Source organism: Bos grunniens, chromosome 26 (assembly GCF_055505025.1).
Source record: "Bos grunniens cultivar Pamir isolate PY7600 chromosome 26, Bosgru_T2T1.0, whole genome shotgun sequence".
Lineage (NCBI taxonomy): Eukaryota > Metazoa > Chordata > Mammalia > Artiodactyla > Bovidae > Bos > Bos grunniens.
Window position 1 is genome coordinate 16111156 of NC_141190.1, and position 21258 is coordinate 16132413.

At 34.9% G+C, this 21258-nt stretch overlaps 1 protein-coding gene across 22 annotated transcripts in view; it reads left to right on the plus strand.

The window, feature by feature from the left end:
- TBC1D12 (TBC1 domain family member 12) overlaps positions 1 to 21258 on the plus strand; it is a 116776-nt gene that overhangs the window by 85153 nt on the left and 10365 nt on the right. For all 22 annotated transcript variants that reach the window (XR_015155700.1, XR_015155701.1, XM_086378778.1 and 19 more), the window contains 5 exons: positions 3975 to 4090; positions 8687 to 8769; positions 10758 to 10875; positions 12095 to 12201; positions 20216 to 20296. Coding sequence is in view for 20 of the 22 variants with exons in the window: in XM_086378766.1 (XP_086234892.1) it covers positions 3975 to 4090; positions 8687 to 8769; positions 10758 to 10875; positions 12095 to 12201; positions 20216 to 20296 (505 nt within the window). In the remaining 2 variants the exon portion in view is untranslated. The remainder of the gene's footprint in view (positions 1 to 3974; positions 4091 to 8686; positions 8770 to 10757; positions 10876 to 12094; positions 12202 to 20215; positions 20297 to 21258) is intronic.

Sequence of the window (21258 nt, forward strand, 5' to 3'; positions counted from 1 at the left end):
GTTGTCCTCGAATTGAGTGATTTAAGAATTATGTGATTTTCCTCGCTACAGCGATAGGCCCTGATTAACTCATTGATAAAGCTTATTTCTCAGGTCATTGTGATTGCGTATTGAATGAAGTGTTTACTGGGACCTTCCAGGAAGGGTACTTTGTTTTTCTTTTGTGAAAGTTATTATTAGAAGAACAGCTAGAGGATCTTTGAAAGTTGTGCTCTAAGGATGTGACAGTTGGCATTGCTACAGTCATTTCTCTGATCAAAAAGCCAGCCTCAAGATGAAGCCCACACGTGGAGGAGGGCATAGCTAAGAGAGTGGTGGGGAAGGGAAGTCTCTGACTGGTGCTATGAGCCTCTTGGTCAAACAGAAACCAAAGTTACAGAGAGTTATTACAGAGACCTGAATATACAGAATATTAGTCCTGTGGTCTGATACATTTGCCTAAATGTATTTGATATCACTTTGTGATTCATTTTGAAAGTACTGATATTTGATATTTTACTATTTCTGATACAGTTTGTACTGTTAATCATGTTAGACTAGCATCTTTATTTGGCAAATATTTGAGTCATTAAAGATGTATAAATCTATCCTATTTTCAGATGAGGATGGATTGATACCATGTTTTAAGCTGTAAAAAAAAAAATCACCCTCTAGAAATTTAAAGCATTTTTTATGCTTAAACATCTGTGATAGGAAATACTTGAATATAAATTCCTTCTTATGTGAAAAATATTTGAGTGACAATTCTGTATAAAGCTCATTTGTAAGGTGAATATATAAATGATATTGGTGAACTTGCTTTTGTGTTGCCTTTTATATTAAACATGTACTTAGTTAATTTTTAATAAAAGATTTCACTTTTTGTTCATTCTTTAGTGGCTGTCCATTTTGCTCAGCATGAATTCCAAGTATTTTTGCCCTATAATTTAGCCTATACTTTATTTCCCATCCTTTTTCATATTCATTGGGATTAATATTTCCCTAATCCACACTTTTGCTTATTCCCCCTCACCTGTTCTTTCCAAGTCTTTCTGTCTAATTAATGCTTATCATTTTTGCCTTGGTTCTGATCCCAGCTCTTAAGTAAAATCTTTGTCAGTTATCCACAGTAACTTTATATAAAATGGGCTCTCTTATAAATGGGCTTCCCTGGTGGCTCAGAGGGTAAAGCGTCTGCCTATAATGTGGGAGACCTGGGTTTGATCCCTGGGTTGGGAAGATCCCCTGGAGAAAGAAATGGCAACCCACTCCAGTACTCTTGCCTGGAAAATCCCATGGACTGAGAAGCCTGGTAGGCTACAGTCCATGGGGTCGCAAAGAGTGGGACTCCAGTACTCTTGCCTGGAAAATCCCATGGACTGAGAAGCCTGGTAGGCTACAGTCCATGGGGTCGCAAAGAGTCGGACACGACTGAGTGACTTCACTTTCACTTTTTTCTTATAAATAAGCTACTTTATTTCTTGTAAGAAAAGTCAGACAACACTGAGTAAAGTAAGACAAGTGCCCATCTAGTCCAACCCTCCAGAGGGAAACCTAATTGTTCAAATTCCTTAATGTTTTTCTATGTATATTTGACCATAATAGGACTTATTTGGTTATCATGTCTTTTGACTACCATATTGGAGAGTACAGTTCTAAGGACTTAATCATATTTGTTTGATTTTTCTTTTGGCAAAAATACATCAAGAATGATGATATGTACTTCACATTGCATCAGGAAACGCATACTACCTGATGGTCTTTTAAAATAATGTGTAGATGGATTGGTGATTGAGTATTGTTAGCTTGAGCCTCCCATTTTAAAGTTCCCTATTAGCCTCTCACTGAATGATTTTATCTATCTCATCATTTTAAATTATTATAGATAGCTAATTGACTATCTGCTAATATCATCTTTGTGCCTCAGTTTCCTCTACTGTGAGTTAGGTGCCTCACAACATTGTTTCAAGAATTAAATGTGTTAAGTGTTTAAAACACTGTGTGGTACGTTGTCAGCATCAGTAAATGCTAGTTGTTATTTTTAGTGTGTTGACTTAGGAGTTTTATTTTGCTCCCTGTGTACTGGCATTTGTTTGCATGGAACATGCTTTATTGGGTAGTATTCATTGCATTCTGTCTGGCAGTGAGTCCAGGTCACATTGTAGGAAAACAAAGTGCCATGTAAGTGATAACAAACCTCATATGTATTTAGCATCTATGGTTTTTAATAAGAAAAACATTAGCAGAAAAGGGGATTACACTTGAGTTTATATTGAAGAAAAGAAATTTTGATCATAATAACATGTATATACTAGATACTGGAAAATTTTGAAAACAAAAAAGAAATGAGTGACTCTGCTGTTTTTGACACTGAAAGGCTGTACAGTTCTTTGAGATGGGAGTTAGTAAAAATGAACATACAAAGTTCTAAATAATTTGAGAAAGAAGTCTCTAAAAATCCAATGCAGTCATGCAAAGGAACTGTCAGACTAACAGCTTAGATTTAGTAGAAGGAAGAGGAGATGTAGAATTAAAGACAGTTATAAAAGAATAGTATAGGGACTTCCCTGGCAGTCCAGTGGCCAAGACTTCACCTTACAAGGCAGGGGGTGCAGGTTCAATCCCTGGTCTGGGAGTTAAGATACCATGTGCCTGGTGGCCAAAAACCCCAAACATAAAACAGAAACAATATTGTAATGAATTCAATAAAATGGTGCACATTAAAAAAAATGTTAAAAAAAAGAATAGTACAAACCATTGTAAACAGTGGCCAGAAACCAAAAGTAAAGCTTGAAGTTTATAGAAAATGATTGACATCATAAATTGTTTTTTAAAGTAATATCAAATAAGATGAAGCTTCAACAAGATTATCAGATTTTTAAGAGGGATGGAACCATCGTTTGTATTTTGCAACCATCAGATTCAGTAGTGAGAATCAGTCTTTGAGTTAGAAAAAATAGTAATTTAAAAGAATTATATGCCATGGTAGGAAAACAGCTAGTTAATAAGAGAAACGCTTGATCACTTTAAGTGCATTTAATTTTCTTCATTTGAGTTAATGTCTTTATCTGCCAGTGAACTTGAAGATGTACTCATGAGTAATCATTGAGAATAATGTGGAAAATATATTTGTTATCTGGAGATGATCAAATACTAGCTTGATTTCTTTTTGTTTTAGAAAGGGAATAATGTGGGTTCTGGAAATTATAAGTCACAATCTTGTTATTGATCTGCAACTTTCTAGCAGAAGCTTGTGAACATTTATGAAAAAATGCTCAAATGTAGAAATTTAAATATGTCCAACAAAAACATATCATGTTAAACCAACTTCATTTCTTTTAAGAGAATTATCAATTCAGTTGAATGAGAAAATACCATAGTAACAGTTTTTTAAATTTTAGTGAAATATTTGAGTCTTTGGCCTTTTTTTGGATAAGATATGTTGGTGAATTGTTGTTTCAGTTTAAAATAAATAGGTAGATTTATAGTAATTAGAGTCAGAGTAGGTTGAAATCCAAAACCAGTATGATTAGAGGTTCAATGTCACAGTTGAGAGAGATCTTCAGAGCATTAAAACAGGATTATCTGTTTCTTGTGTCAATGTTTTTATCATTGATCTGGCTGAAAGTTTAGAAAGTAGGCTTATTTGATGTAGATTATTCAAAGCGGGACTTTGAATAATGGACGTGATATCATAGACTTGGAAACTGGAAACTGATATCATAGAATGCAAACAAGAACATCTTCCTAAACCTTACCTAATTAATCTAGTACATTTGTACCTTCCCCTCTTTTAACATTCTTTCATACTTTATATATTACATACATTAATAGTTTAGATTGCTTCAGGGCAAAAAAGTGACTTTTTTGTCTATCTGATATTTTTACCAAATTAATGTATGAATTGTATGTATTCCTTATTATAGCGTAATATCTTAAATGACACAGATTTAATTGGAAAAGTCACTGCATAAGTGTATTTTTATCTACTCTAGGAATATGAAGCACGGACGGGGAGAGCCTGTAAACCACCACCTCAGTCTTTAAGACGAAAGAATTTTGAATTTGAGCCACTTTCTACCACTGCCCTGATTCTTGAGGATCGACCATCGTAAGTATTTCTCATCAGGCACACTGTATTTTAAACCTAAATTTAATTTTTCTTATTAGTATTTCACTTAAAAGATATCAAGAAATTAAAGAAATTGGTTTTAGAAAGTTCTTTTTAATCCCAGTGATGAATCCTAACATAAATAAGGAAGAATTGTTGATCTCCAAGATTTATGCGTATTTTCTTTAAGTCTCTATGAGCCAGTGTATGAAACATACAATATATATAACATAATATATCTGTTACTGTGTCAGCCTTCCTCTGCCTTATCTTTTTTTAATTGAAATATAGTTGATGTATAGTGTTATATTTCAGGTGTACTGCATAATGATTTGACGCTTTTATATATGTTATGAAATGATCTGGATAACAATAACCATCCATCCATCCTGATACAAAGTTATTGCAGTATTATTGACATATTTCTTATGTTATATCTTATATCCCTGTGAATTATTTATTATATAATTAGAGATTTGTACTTCTATTTGTTTTTATTTCTTTAAAGGTCTACCAGTTTATTGCTACCAACCCATCTCCCTCCACCCTCATGCATGTGTGCTGAGTCATGTAACCCCATGGACTACAGCCCTCCAGGCTTCTCTGTCCATGGACTTTTCCAGGCAAGAATATTGAAGTGGGCTGCCATTTCCTTCTCCAGAGATTTGTGCTTCTTAATCCCCTTCATTATTTTGCCCACCCCCTCCCACCCTCCTCTGTCTTACCTTCACATGATAGAGCAGTTAGTTTTCGTTTCTTTACGTTTAATATGCACTTAAGATATATTTGTCTTTTTTGCCGTGCAAGTACTATCAACCAATTGGTTTACTGTTGTATTTTTGAGACTTCTTTAGTGGTCTAGTAGTTAAGACTGCCCTTCCACTGCAGAGGGTATGGGTTTGATCCCTGTTTGAGAAGCTAAGATCCCACATGATCTATGGTGCAACCAAAAAAAAAAGGAAAAAAAAAACATATATATATATATATATATATATATATATCTCCTTAATACCCAGGAAAAAATCTTGAACTCTTCCATTTCCATTTTTGTCCTTCCCATCTTAGCCTTCCACAAAGCTGCTGTTCTTCAAAAGTATCTGATTTGTTATAAGACAAAGGACACCTTCCCTAAAGCAAGACTACCTGGTCCTTAACTCCTTTTTTTCCTTCTTGGGCTCTCTGGACCTAAACTTTTTCTTCTTCTAGATTTCTCTTTCCTTCCAGTATAAAAACTCCTAACTTTATGTAAAGTCATGTTCCTAGTCTGCAGCTTTTCCCACCCATTATCTTGATGAGTATAATAAAAAAATCTGGAGCCAAACAGGTAGAGGTTGAACATGTTTTTAGATATTATGAGAGAAGAAAAGCTGAACATAAGTAGATTATTTTTTTATTCTTGTTACATTTCTTTATACTAAAGAATTGTGATCCCAGTACTCTTTTTTTTAGGATTTGGTAAATATGTCTATATTCATTGTTCATTAGTATTAAAAAAAGTTTTTAGTTATGAGAACATGTCAAAGTTTTATTAATATTTCAGTCTTGCTGCCAGGTGAATGAACAAGGCCAATTCAGAGAGTGCTTAGATAAGCAAGGAAAGAATACCTGGCTAGGTAAAGAATACTGACTAAAGATCTTTAGACTCTTGATTGACTGACATCTGGGTAAAGTGAAAGTGAAGTTGCTCAGTCGTGTCTGACTCTTTGTGACCCCATGGACTGTAGCCTACCAGGCTCCTCCCTCCATGGGATTCTCCAGGCAAGAGTACTGGAGTGGGGTGACATTTCCTTCTTCAGGGGATCTTCCCAACCTAGAGATCGAACCTGGGTCTCCTGCATTCCAGGCAGACACTTTAACCTCTGAGCTACCATCTGGGTAGGTAATAGACAAATTCCCAGACCTTTCTTAAACTTTTAAAAATTCATCCAAAATAGATTAAGCTTTTAACCAAGAATGGTAACTTCCTTCCAGGAGAAGTTTATAAAAATACAATGCAAAAAGTTTTGTTCTAAACAGTGTTTGGGATAAATATTTCTTTACACCTTACTCTTTTATAATTAAACTTTTCTTTTAAGCCATGTCTTCTCATTATTACCCTCATTTGGAATGCAGTTATCCTATATCTACTTCTCACCTGCCTCATCCTTTAAGGATCAGGCTTTTTCCTTTCTTTCAAGTCTGTTGACTTTTTCAGCCTTCAGTGAATTCTTTTACTTGTGAATGCTTTTAAAAAAATCTTTGTTCCATGTGATTTTCATGAATTGGATTATGGTATGCTATGGTGTGGTTTTCTTCATGTTCTATCTGTTTGGGGTTCATTGACCTTAATGTATCTCTGCATTTATAGTTTTCTATTGATTTTGGTAAAATTTTAGTCTTTATTTCTTCAACAGCTTTTTGTTCTGCCCTCCCTCCTTTCTTCTGAGATGTACATTAAACATGTTACTTGATATTTTTCCATGTCCCATAGCTCATTTATGTTTTTTTTTTTTTGGAGGGGGTGGGGTTTCTTCTCTCTCTGTACAGTTTTATATTGTTGTATCTTAAAGTTCACTTACTTTTTCTTCTGTAGTATATAATTTGCTGTCAGTCCTATCTTTTGAATTTATCATTCTAGAAATTTTCATCTGTAGACATTGGATTTGGATCTTGGATTTCTCTTATCATGTTCCTTTCTTCTTCTTGAGTATATTTATAACAGGTTTATCATCCTTGAGTTCTAATCTTGTTATCTGACATTTTTGCACTATTTCTGCTGAGTGATTTTTCTTCTCATTATGGCTTTTATTTTCCTGATTCTTTACATCCCTGATAATTTTTATTGGATACGAGATACTGTGTTTTTACATGGTTGGGTATTGGACTTCTTTGTATTCCCTTAAATAAATATGTTTTGGTGGTATGGAATGGCTTTGATCCTTTTGATCTAATCATCATTAGAGTGCTTCCAGAACAGCCTTTAGTGTAGGGCTAATTTATAATTTATCCTTACTACTGAGGCAGTGCCCTAAGGATTCTATTGAATACCCTATTAGGAGATCTCTCTACTTTGATGGCCCAGTCCAGTGTGATTTTGAGAATGTTCTACCTATTTCTTTCTGGTGTTTCTTTCTCTGGCCACTATAGTTTAATCACACACATACATAGTTCATTGTTCAGCCAAAGCCTCTGCAGCTGCCTTCTCTCTGGTCCACAGTTACTCAAATTCTATCTCAAACTCTTGTTTTCTCACTCAGCAAGACTGGTGGGCCCTGTTTTGGCACTTCCTCTCAGCACTGAGACCTGGAAATCCAGGGAGTAAGGTCAGGCATCTGCAGGGTTACCTTGTTTCTTTTTTCATAAGGAGCATGGTCTTGTGCTGCCTATGGTCCAGCATCTTAAACTGTAGTTTAATGTATTTTATTTATTTTTGTAATTAATTAAGGCAAGAAGATAAACCTGATCCCTCTTAATTCCATTATGGCCTGAAGCAGAAATCTTAACCTTTATTCCTTCCTGCTACAACATACCTAAGGAATCTTAATCTGAGATGGCAAGAAGTAGAATATATAATTTGAAAGTTTGTCACATACCTTTCCCACCTAGCCTGTTGAAAATCATTTAAAAAACTGGTTCTAAAAACTGGACATTATTATGACATATTTGGATATGTGGTAATATTCAAGTGTATTTCATTTTGCATAGTTATATATCTAAATCATGCCTCTGTGAAGCCACTGATTTTATAAACCAAAATATAATATATGCAAGTGAGTAACTGATTATCAAAATTTTATTTAGAATGTTATGTTAAATCTCTAATAAAGCAGAAAGCGTATAAATCCTCCTACTTATTTACCAAGAGAAATGAATGCAGATAGCCACACTTGAATATTTATAGTAGCTTTTATTCATAGCAGCCCCTAACTGCAAGCAGTCTAAATGTCCATCCACATGGGTAAATGGAACATTACTCACCAATTAAAAGAAATCATTACTAATACACAGGACAAAGTGGATGAATATCAAAAATATGCTGAGCAAAAGAAGCCAGGCACAAAAGAATCTATACAAAATTCTTATTAGAGACTAATTAATCTATAGTGATAGAATCAGATATGTGATTGCATAAGGTAGGAGTTTGGTAAGTATTAAGAGTAAAGGGGTCAAAAACTAACTGTGGATTGATGGAAACATTCTGTATCTTGATTGATGCGTTTTTTGCATAGATATATACATTTGTCAAAACTCATCAAACAGTACTCTTAAAATATGTATTCCATTTTGTTGTGTGAAATTACACCTCAAAAAAGTTGACTAAAAAATAAACTATATAGTGAGTTTAACAAATAAGCTAGAATTATTGGCTAAAATCAAACATGTTTATATGACATATAAACAAATATATATGATATTTGATATATATAACAAATACTAGCAACCTGGATTCTGATTCTTTTCTAAAATGCAGAGTTCTTTTCAACCTTATACTTTCTTATTGTATGAAATGTGAAAACTAAGTTAGAAATTCTTTTGTATCTGGCTATAAAAAGAAAGGAGGTCAGTAAACTTAAGTTAGTCTTTAAAAAATTGACTTAAATTTTGTTTTTTCCTCAGAAATCTTCCTGCCAAATCTGTGGAAGAGGCTTTACGTCACCGACAAGAATATGATGAGATGGTGGCTGAGGCTAAAAAACGAGGTATAAAATTTAACTCCAGGTGATATATTTTATTTATTGATGTTAGTAGGAAACTCATTTCCTACTAAATTCATTTCAACAGGATGGCAAATGGTGAAATTGACCAAGTCTGTCTTTAAGATGATGCTGACTAAATTTGTTCTTAAAGAGAAATAAAATGTCGTACAAGAATCTTAGTTTTTAAATACTTTTACAAAACTAGTATGAGGAGAAAGGCCGCACACTATCTATGAGAGACCTAGTAATTGCAACATAAACGTAGGACTCCTAGTACTTTGATTTATAAATGAAGATGTTATGCATGAATCCATTCAGGAGATTCATTTGTTTTTTCACTAGGCTTTTGATATTTTATAATTTAAGAATTTTGACATTTTGCAGTAACTTTCTATAGGTTATGGGAATATGATTTGGAAGTAAAAATTGATTTCATGACTTATGAAGTTTCTCTCAATTCCCAGTTGTGTCATTTTGACAGGCACAGAAGTGTAGATTCTTATGTGTATAAATTCACACATTTATTCAGTCTCTCTTCCAACCAAAAATAAAACATAAGGATGATTTAGCAATACTTACTTAAGTATTGTTAGTTCAGGGTACATTTTTAGAAAATATTACACAGTTATCTATATTTTTTAGCATAAGCTTTATTAACAACTGATATTTTTTCCTTTGACTTAAGTGAATCAAATGTTATTATAATATATACTTCTGCTTTCTGGCACAATCTTTTTAGAAGGCATAATTATGTAAACATTGGTTAAGTTTATTTTACTATACAATTTGAAATATTTCTAGCATACCCAACAAATTTTAATTGACTCTTAACATTGACATTACTATTTGATTAATATTTAAGATGATTATTGATAAATTAGATGAACCTAACAGTATATGATAAAAGTAACATTGAATTGGGAAGTAAGAAGGTCAAAGCTTTAATCTTATTTTATGCTTCCTGGATGTGATACTCTAAATAAATCTTAATTTTCCTTATCTGTGAAATGTTTGTGTGTGTTGGGGATGAAGGGTGGAGGAGGGGGCAGTTGACTGCATCTGGGCTTTTCAAGCCCTTCAGTCAACACTTAAAATCTGAATACATAAATAAAACATGGAGCTATTTACTTGCCCCCTTAAGATGGTTTGTGAGTCACATGTGAAACACAATTAGAAAACAGTTTAGCCAGGTAATCTCTGAAGTCCCACTGGTTCTAAAATTCATTCATTCTCTGTGTATGTACTTCTCTATTTGGGGGGCATCTCTTATTCCAAAATTGTGACTCCTGATCGTCAGAATGGTGTTAGGTGTATGTGTGTGTGTTAGGAGGATTTTAAAATTTCCAGGTAATTAGTAAACTGAAACATCATAGTAAAAGAAAGGGTCACTGTAATAGTGCCATGGCAATATCATTTTTCAATGTCATGTGGGTTTTTGTTTTTGTTTTCTGTGCCACATGGCATGTGAGATCTCAGTTCCCCGACTGGGGATCAAACCCATACCTTGTGCATAGTGAAGCTCAGAGTCTTAACCTCTGGACCACCAGGGAAGTCCCTGTCATGTGGTTTTATGTCAAGAAATTCATAAACCCATTGTATGAAAAAATGGTATTGGTTAGTTGCTCACAGTTGTTTATTTTTACATAATTAATTCATGAGAAATTTTACTTCATTAAGTATAAGTAGACTATGTGATATAGTAATCTATTTAAATTGTTTTTTCTGAGCTTTGTTCCATCCATTTTTGTAGAACAGAAGAAGCTACTTTTATGTTAAATCAAGTTCATTTTTTCCTCTTTTTCCCTATTTCTCTCCTTTCCTCTTTCTCCTTTTTCCTTTCTTCCCCTTCTTCCCTTCTTCATTTCCATTCTTCCTTCCTTTTACCAGAATATTCTTTATGAGAAAGTCTCTTTTGTAGACTTGGGTAGAAAGAGAAGGGCATTTTGATCTGGCTGTTTTATATTGAAATAATTTTTACTTGTTTAAAACAGAAATTAAAGAAGCACATAAAAGGAAAAAAATAATGAAAGAACGGTTTAAACAGGAAGAAAGCATTGCAAGTGCAATGGTAATTTGGATCAATGAAATACTACCCAATTGGGAAGTAATGTAAGTAAGCAGACTTTTCCTGAATTTCAGTCTGTCTCCAAAGATCTCATGTTTCCAATTTTATATTTATATAACTTCTAGCATGTATCTTATGTTTTGGCTAAATTATACTGTTAACCAGTGTTTGAAAATTTTCATGCTTACCTCTGTTCTTTGCTTTTGTAAATCCCTTAATCTCTAATGCCTGCTTCCCTTACTGACCACCCTTTATGCATATCAGAATTTTATCTATCATTTGAGTCGCATCTGAATACTTGTTGATCCATGAAATTTCTAATTTCCTGTTACCATATTTTCTTAATTCTAACATACTATCTATATTGCCAGATGTACTATTGATGTAATAGCAGGATTTTTGGCAAAGAAAATATTAAACATATACATTCATTGTAATATGCATTTATTAAATGGTAAATATTAAAGCGATTTTGATATGCTTCTCATAATCAAGATAGTATGTTATATATGATCTTTCCCTTCTGTAATGTCCCATTATACTTTGAGACTAATACACTTCTTGCGTTACTTTGCCTTTTATTTTTTGATAATATTTTTATACATTCATGATTTTTCCTCTAGACTGGTGGGAGATGACTTTTGCAATGCCAAGTATAGGATGTGCTTTGGGAATGTATTGAATATTGGCATAATGTGACAGATATTAGGCTCTTTACACAAGTAATCACATTTGATTCTCACAACCTTTATTCCCTTTTATCTTATAGGGATTCTCAAAGTCAGAGAGGTTAAGTGATTTGCCCAAGGTTGTACATTTAATGAATGGTTAACCAGATTTGAACTCAAGTCTATCTGATTTTAAAGCCCACACTTCTTTCAGTAGACTATGCTGCCTCCCAAAGACTAAGGCTTTACCCATAGTAAATACTTTGTGATTTTGTTTTTGGTACTGAATTGACAATGCATTTTTATATTCTTTTTATTATGTTTTTTCATAATTTTCCTATATTTCTTATTCTCTCATTGTACCCTTAGTGTAAGTGGCAATTATGGAAGACAATTCCCTTTAAATTGCTGTATATTTTTTAGGCATTTTTTGCCTACATGCATGAACCCAAGGAAAGAATGCATCACATACTTAAGTCTCTATGTTCTAAAAAATTATTCAGCCATTTGGCCACAGACTAGGTAAACCATCATGGAACTAGTATTTTTGGTATAAAAAGTAACTTTCTCCTTTTTTCTCCCCCTTCAATTCTAGGCGTAGTACGAGAAGAGTTCGAGAATTGTGGTGGCAGGGATTGCCCCCTAGTGTTCGTGGGAAAGTTTGGAGTCTAGCTGTAGGAAATGAACTAAATATCACTCCTGGTTTGTATTCTATATTGATTGAGTTACTCCCACACATGATAATAGCCATCTTCAGAGTTACAAAACAGATTAATAGATTGGTCATTTAAAAAGGCGCTACATTTTAAGAGCATACTTCATTCCCCACACCCTCTAAAACCTGGTACAATTTAATGTTACTGTATTTCATATTATGTATATAAAATTTGTGTTTTCCTTTAGTTTACAACCATCAATAATAATCTTGACATTGAAATATCTTAAACTGTGGATAATAACTTCAAAAACTTCTGGGTCTAGGTAGCAATAGATGAATAAGCATCAATTCAGTTCAGCTCAGTCGTGTCCAACTCTTTGCGACCCCATGAACTGCAGCATGCCAGGTCTCCCTGTCCATCACCAACTCCCGGAGTTCACTCAAACTCACGTCCATCGAGTCGGTGATGCCATTCAGCCATCTCATCCTCTGTCATCCCCTTCTCCTCCTGCCCCCAATCCCTTCCAGCATCAGAGTCTTTTCCAGTGAGTCAGCTCTTCGCATGAGGTGGCCAAAGCACTGGAGTTTCAGCATCAGCATCATTCCTTCCAAAGAACACCCAGGACCGATCTCCTTTAGAATGGACTGGTTGGATCTCCTTGCAGTCCAAGGGACTCTCAAGAGTCTTCTCCAACACCACAGTTCAAAGCATCAATTCTTCGATGCTCAGCTCTCTTCACAGTCCAACTCTCACATCCAGGAAAAATAAAATAGTCTAGTTGTGGGCAAGTTTCCTCTTTATTGAAAAAAACATAAATATTATGGGAAGGATAAAAATTTATTTTCCTGTCTCTCTACCCAAACCAGTCATTTTGAATGTTTATATTTAAAAACTTGAAAAAAACAGTAGTAAGATTCTCATTGTTTTTATTTTTTTAAGTTTCTTAAAACCCTGAAGCATAGGAGTAACATGTAGATAGGAATAAAACGTAGTGTGGTTTTGATGAATTAAAAAAATTAGATAAAATAAGGATAGTATCACGTAGAGTAAAATAATTGATATTATTAAAAATGGTCTGAATGATAATGATAATGCCAGACAGAGGCACCACAAAAAGACTTTTAGGGATTATAATAATGTAAATAATACACTGTTACTTAAAATTTTTTATTTACGTATTATTGAAAAAAATTCAATAGTAAAGTACAAACTGCATGTCTGTCCCCCTCTTTCACCCAAACATCTTCTCTTAATCCTACTATGTATTAGTTAACAATTTGGTATATGTTCTTCCAGATCTTTTTTCTATGCACATAAAAAAGACTACATCTACTTATGATACTTTTTAAGCTTTCTTTTTTTCTTCCTTTTATTTTTTTTCCACAAACCATCTGAACATTCCTCCATGTCAGTGCATACAGGTGTATTTATACTTACTATAGCTGCACTGTATTCCACGTTTTGGCTGTACTATAATTTATTTAACTATTTTTCTAGTGATTGCTAAATCAGAGAGATTTGTGTCAAAACAATATCAAGGCGCGGTTTTTTTTTCTCCTCAAAAGTGAGTAAAATGAGTGAATATTACCCACACAGAGTATGACTGAAAATAATTTAGAAATATTTACCAAAAGCTTCAAAAAATGTAACCTCTAGCCTATTTATTCTAGTTCTAACACTTGAAGTAAATAAACAGATTTACAAAAGCTTTTCTACAAGGATATTCATTACAGCAGTCAGTATTATATATAGTCGTTTAGTTGCAAAGTCGTGTCCGATTCTTTGCGACCTCATGGACTATAGCACACCAGGCTCCTCTGTCCTCCACTATCCTGGAGTTTGCTCAAATTCATGTTCACTGAGTCAGTATACTATCTAACCATCTCATCCTCTGCCACTCTCTTCTCCTTTTGCCTTTGATCTTTCCCAGCATCAGGGTCTTTTCCAGTGAGTCGGCTCTTCACATCAGGTGGCCAAAGTATTGGAGCTTCAACTTCAGCATCAGTCCTTCCAATGAATATTCAGGGTTGGTTTTCTGTAGAATTGATTGGTTTAATCTCCTTGCAGTCCAAGACCTTCAAGAGTCTTCTCCAGGAATTTTTCAGAATTTATAACAAAGACCTAAATGCCTATCTTTGGTCTTAAAAGTGATGCAAAAAAAAAAAAAATTTTTTTTTTTCCCCCCAAAACACTGAAGAACATCTTTATTATAGCATGGGATAAAATCCTTCTATAACAGCCTAGATTGGTAAATAGGATTACAAAAAAATACACATATTTTGTACAATAAAAGCACTGTGATTAGTTGTGCAAATATGCAAACTCTGGAATTAAACAGGCTTTTCATAATTTCTCGTGGTGAGAAATTGATGAATTCATGAGATAATGTATTGTAAAATATGCTTTTCAAAGACTGTCTTTAATGAATTAATTTATATGCTTCTCCCTTCTGCCTTTATGGAAGTATTGAAAAACCCATACATAATTGAATTGTGTTTATTTGATTTCTTAAAATATTTGATTTCTTAAAATATGGCAAGTAGTGAATCATAACTGTAGAAATGTAGTCCATTGTGTTAAAATAAATCTGGCTAAGGAGACATAGCAAAAAAAAGTGATGCCAACTGAGTAACATGATCATATATGGTTTATAAAATTGATTTTCACAAATAATGAACATGTCATTTTAATGACTTTTTTCCAGTTAAAAAATAGAATTTAAGGGAAGTATTAAGAATTAAATTAAGCTTAGAAAAGGACTGTATTGGTTTAAGGTCTTAAGAATCAGTTTGCATACAGGTAAGATGATGAAGTATTGGTAGCTATGTTTTATTTGAAGTTTTGTTGAGAACTTTACCTTTACAGTATTAAGTATATATAACTTAGACATTAAAATATTGATTAAGTTGGTATTAATCTTTTGCAATACTCTAATCAAAAAGTTTTTTTTTTTAAGCTCAAAATTTATAAGGCTTATAAAGTAACCAGGTCATTCATTTTCAAGTTAATTTTAGCTTCTTTCAATTAAACAGTTATGTATTCAGGAGTGAATGAGGTTCAGTTCAGTTGATCTGCTGTGTCTGACCCTTTGCGACCCCATGGACTGCAGCACATCAGGCTTCCCTGTCCATCACCAACTTCTGGATACTCAAACTCATGTCCATTGAGTTGGTGATGCCGTCCAACCATCTTATCCTCTGTTGTCCCCTTCTCCTCCCGCCTTCAATCTTTCCCAGGATCAGGGTCTTTACAAATGAGTCAGTTCTTCCCATCAGGTGGCCAAAGTATTGGAGTTTCAACTTCAGCATCAGTCCTTCCAATGAATAATTAGGACTGATTTTCTTTAGGAAGGACTGGTTGGATCTCCTTGCACTCCAATGGACTCTCAAGAGTCTTCTCCAACACCACAGTTCAAAAGCATCAATTCTTCAGCACTCAGTTTTCTTTCTAGTCTAACTCTCACATCCATACATGACTACTGGGAAAATGATAAATAAAATGAACAATAAATAAAATAAATGATAAATAACATTGAAAAACCATTAGCCAGACTCATCAAGAAACAAAGGGAGAAAAATCAATAAAATTAGAAATGAAAATGGAGAGATCACAACAGACAACACAGAAATACAAAGGATCATAAGAGACTACTATCAGCAATTATATGCAAATAAAATGGACAACTTGGAAGAAATGGACAAATTCTTAGAAAAGACCAACTTTCCAAAACTGAACCAGGAAGAAATAGAAAATCTTAACAGACCCATTACAACCATGGAAATTGAAACTGTAATCAGAAATCTTCCAGCAAACAAAAGCCCAGGACCAGACGGCTTCACAGCTAAATTCTATCAAAAATTTAGAAAAGAGCTAACACCTATCCTACTCAAACTTCCAGAAAATTGCAGAGGAAGGTAAACTTCCAAACTTATTCTGTGAGGCCACCATCACCCTAATACCAAAACCTGACAAAGATGCCACAAAAAAAGAAAACTACAGGCCAATGTCACTGATGAACAAAGATGCAAAAATCCTTAACAAAATTCTAGCAAACAGAATCCAACAACACATTTAAAAGATCATACATCATGATCAAGTGGGCTTTATCCCAGGGATGCAAGGATTCTTCAATGTCTGCAAATCAATCAATGTAATATACCACATTAACAAATTGAAAAATAAGAACCATATGATTATCTCCATAGATGCAGAGAAAGCCTTTGACAAAATTCAACATCCATTTATGATTAAAAAAAACCCTCCAGAAAGCAGGAATAGAAGGAATATACCTCAACATAATAAAAGCTATATATGACAAACCCACAGCAAACATTATCCTCAATGATGAAAAATTGAAAGCATTTCCCCTAAAGCCAGGAACCAGACAAGGGTGCCCACTCTTACCACTACTATTCAACATAGTTTTGGAAGTTTTGGCCACAGCAGTCAGAGCAGAAAAAGAAATAAAAGGAATCCAGATTGGAACAGCAGAGAAGGCAATGGCACCCCACTCCAGTACTCTTGCCTGGCAAATCCCATGGCTGGAGGAGCCTGGAAGGCTGCAGTCCATGGGGTCTCTGAGGGTCGGACACGACTGAGCGACTTAACTTTCCCTTTTCACTTTCATGCATTGGAGAAGGAAATGGCAACCCACTCCAGTGTTCTTGCCTGGAGAATCCCAGGGACAGGGGAGCCTGGTGGGCTACCGTCTGTGGGGTCACACAGAGTCAGACACGACTGAAGTGACTTAGCAGTAGCAGTAGATTGGAAAAGAAGTAAAACTCTCACTGTTTGCAGATGACATGATCCTCTACATAGAAAACCCTAAAGACTCTACCAGAAAATTACTAGAGCTAATCAGTAAATATAGTAAAGTGTCAGGATATAAAATCAACACACAGAAATCCCTTGGATTCCTATATACTAATAATGAGAAAATAGAGAAATTAAGGAAATAATTCCATTCACCATTGCAACAAAAAGAATAAAATACTTAGGAATATATCTACCTAAAGAAACAAAAGACCTATATATAGAAAACTATAAAACACTGGTGAAAGAAACCAAAGAGGACACTATAATAGATGGAGAAATATACTGTGTTCATGGATCAGAAGAATCAATATAGTGAAAATGAGTATACTACCCAAAGCAATCTGTAGATCAATGCAATCCCTATCAAGCTACTGACAGTATTTTTCACAGAGCTAGAACAAATAATTTCACAATTTGTATGGAAATACAAAAAACCTTGAATAGCCAAAGCAATCTTGAGAAAGAAGAATGGAACTGGAGGAATCATCCTGTCTGACTTCAGGCTCTACTATAAAGCCACGGTCATCAAGATAGTATGGTACTGGCACAAAGACAGAAATATAGATGAATGGAACAAAATAGAAAGCCCAGAGATAAATCCATGCACCTATGGACACTTTATCTTTGACAAAGGAGGCAAGAATATACAATGGAGAAAAGACAATCACTTTAACAAGTGGTGCTGGGAAAACTGGTCAACAACTTGTAAAAGAATGAAACTAGAACACTTTCTATTACCATACACAAAAATAAACTCAAAATGGATTAAAGATCTAAAGGTCAGACCACAAACTATAAAACTCCTAGAGGAGAAGATAGGCAAAACACTCTCCGACACAAATCACAGCGGGGTCCTCTATGACCCACCTCCCAGAATATTACAAGTAAAAGCAAAAATAAGCAAATGGGACCTAATTAAAAGCTTCTGCACAACAAAGGAAACTATAAGCAAGGTGAAAAGACAGCCTTCAGAATGGGAGAAAATAATTGCAAATGAAGCAACTGACAAAGAATTAATCTCAAAAATATACAAGCAACTCCTGCAGCTCAGTTCCAGAAAAATAAATGACCGAATCAAAAAATAGGCCAAAGAACTAAACAGACATTTCTCCAAAGAAGACATACAGATGGCTAACACATGAAAAGATGCTCAACATCACTCATTATCAGAGAAATTCAAATCAAAACCACAATAAGGTAGCATTTCATGCCAGTCAGAATGGCTGCTATCCAAAAGTCCAATAAATGCTAGACAGGGTGTGGAGAAAAGGGAACCCTCTTACACTGTTGGTGGGAATGCAAACTAGTACAGCCACTATGGAGAACAGTGTGGAGATTCCTTAAAAAACTGGAAATAGAACTGCCATGCGACCCAGCAATCCCACTGCTGGGCATACACACTGAGGAAACCAGAATTGAAAGAGACACGCGTACCCCGGTGTTCATCACAGCACTGTTTATAATAGCCAGGGTCCATCAGCAGATGAATGGATAGAAAGCTGTGGTACATATACACAACGGAGTATTACTCAGCCATTAAAAAGACTACATTTGAATCAGTTCTAATGAGGTGGATGAAACTGGAGCCTATTATACAGAGTGAAGTAAGCCAGAAAGAAAAACACCAATACAGCATACTAATGCATATATATGGAATTTAGAAAGATGGTAATGATAACCCTGTATGTGAGACAGCAAAAGAGACAAAGATGTATAGAACAGTCTTTTGGATTCTGTGGGAGAGGGTGAGGGTGGGATGATTTGGGAGAATACCATTGAAACATGTATATTATCATATGTGAAAAAAATTGCCAGTCCAGGTTCGATGCATGATACAGGATGCTCAGGGCATCATGCTCATGCTCATCCTCCTGACCCAGAGGGATGGAATGGGGAGGGAGGTAGGAGGGGGGGTTCAGGATAGGGATTTCATGAACACCTGTGGCAGATTCATGTTGATGTATGGCAAGACCAATACAATAGTGTAAAGTAATTAGCCTCCAATTAAAATAAATACATTTATATTAAAAAAATTTTTTTTTAATTTCTTCTTTCCAAACCATGAGTAGTAAATACATTAAAAAAAAAAAAGATTAATTGATGCAAAATATGTTCTTGGTATTTGGGGCAGTATTATATAAATTTTGATATTTGGGCAAGAAATACTTTCTGCTGTTTTGTCATTGAAATTTACTATTTTTATGTAAATTTTAACATTTGTAGTGGTTAGTTAGAAAGTAGAAACAATTAGAATTTGAGAGTTGAAAATTTTTCAATTTCTTTTGTTCTTGAAACTTTAATGAGATCCTGTATATGAAAGCACAGAGTAATAGTCTCAAAAAGTGATTGGGCAGTTGAAGTAAAAACATAGGGGTTGAGATTTTTGTATGTAGGCCTGGCGAAATCTGTTTAGTTTGGTAGCTTTGAATAGCTTGTTAGCCTTATAATATCATGATAGAGATATGGTATTATAGCAATTTCATAATAGAGAAAACAATTTTAAGAGAAGGAAAGCAAGAACCAGCATTTGTATTTATTGAGGATCTATATGGTGTCAGGAGCTTAATGTAAATTGCCTTCCTTAATCATGGGTTTTCTGGATGGCTCAGCAGGTAAAGAATCTACCTGCAATGCAGGAGACTCAGGAGATTTGGATTTGATCCCTGGGTGGGGAAGATCCCCTGGAGGAGAGCATGGCAACCCACTGTAGTATTCTTGCCAGGAAAATCCCATGGACTGGCTGGCTGTGGTCCATGGGGTCACAAAGAGTCAGACACAACCGAAGCATTGGAGCACACACACACACAACCCCTTGAGTAGGTGTTACTTTTCTCCAGTTTACTGATGAAGACAGCCTAGTTCCAGAGTGATCAAGTACCTTTCTTGAAGTCTCACAGGTAGTACGTGGCAGAGCTGGAATTTGAATCTAGGTCTGACTGACTCAGAAAATCATATTTCTGCTATTCCACAGTGATATTCCTTTAGCAGAAGCATCTTTTCCAGCCGCTTAACATTCATTCTATATGGTAGCTATTTGGCTGAGCACTCTGCAGTATTTTATCTTTCTGGCTGTGTAATGAATAGTTTTGATAGAATCAAGTACTTCAATTTACCACATTTTTGATACCTGCCACATAAGAGAAATCTGATGATATTTTATCTTTATTTTTGAGTAAAAATAGATATATGTGGATAAATTTCTTTCTTATTATTTATGAATTTTTATTCTTGTTTTTCCCCAGAACTTTATGAAATCTTCCTCTCAAGAGCAAAGGAACGGTGGAAAAGTTTCAGTGAAACAAGTTCAGAGAATGATGTAGAAGGTGGGCTATTTTTGTTGTTAATAGAAATTTCTCAAAATCCAGGTGCTGAGATGAGTGTGAGTTTTTACAATATGCCAGGAACTGCAATAATTCTTTACATACATTATCTCCTTTAATGTTAATAACCCTTTAAATAGATGTTATTATACTGAATGATATAAGAGGAAACTGAGGCTCAGAATAGTTAACTTGGGAACAGTTAAGCTGTGATGTAAACCCAGGTTGTTGGACTCCAGAGTCCAGTTTTTAATCACAACAGTAAAAGTAATGGGGTGCAGTATTTTTAGGCCACCTCTTACTTAAAAGATTGATGATGTTTACAGCTCGCTTGTGACCTCCCCTGAAGAGGAAGCATGCTCTTCTCTCTTATGCTGTTGGATTATCATTTCAATTTAGTCACTAACTGAGCTAGGTTTGGCAGGATTGCAGCTTTAGATAGACTTAGTTCATCCTGGGTTTCAAATTTGCTGAAGGAAAGAACCGCAGGCTCCCTGCTTTAATCAGACATTCTCCCAAGGGCCATGTGCCTATGGATGATTTCATTATGTCTTTCCAGCCTGGCCTTCTGCACTACACTGGAACCCTGCAAAAGTCCCACAGAGGAAAACCAGATATACATTCAGGCTTCTCCAAATCAGTCTTATTGGGCCATGAAAAGCTCTTCTGCATTCTTTCCTCAAGCAGAGTACCTTCATCTCTGGCAGGCTCAGTCCTGAGCCCGTTCCCACACTTGGCAGATGCCCCTAGGAATAAAAGTAGCCACTGGTATCCACTTACCTGGGAAAGGCAAGGCAAGACTCTTCTCTTTCTGAGATTTAAAACCTTTACAACTCTCGGTGCTCACAATTCTCTTATGCCTTTTTTTTTTTCCCCTTTCTTTTCTGGCCACACCACATGGCTTGTGGGATTTTAGTTCCTTGACCAGGGACAGAACCCAGGTCCTCAGCAATGAGAGTGCAGAA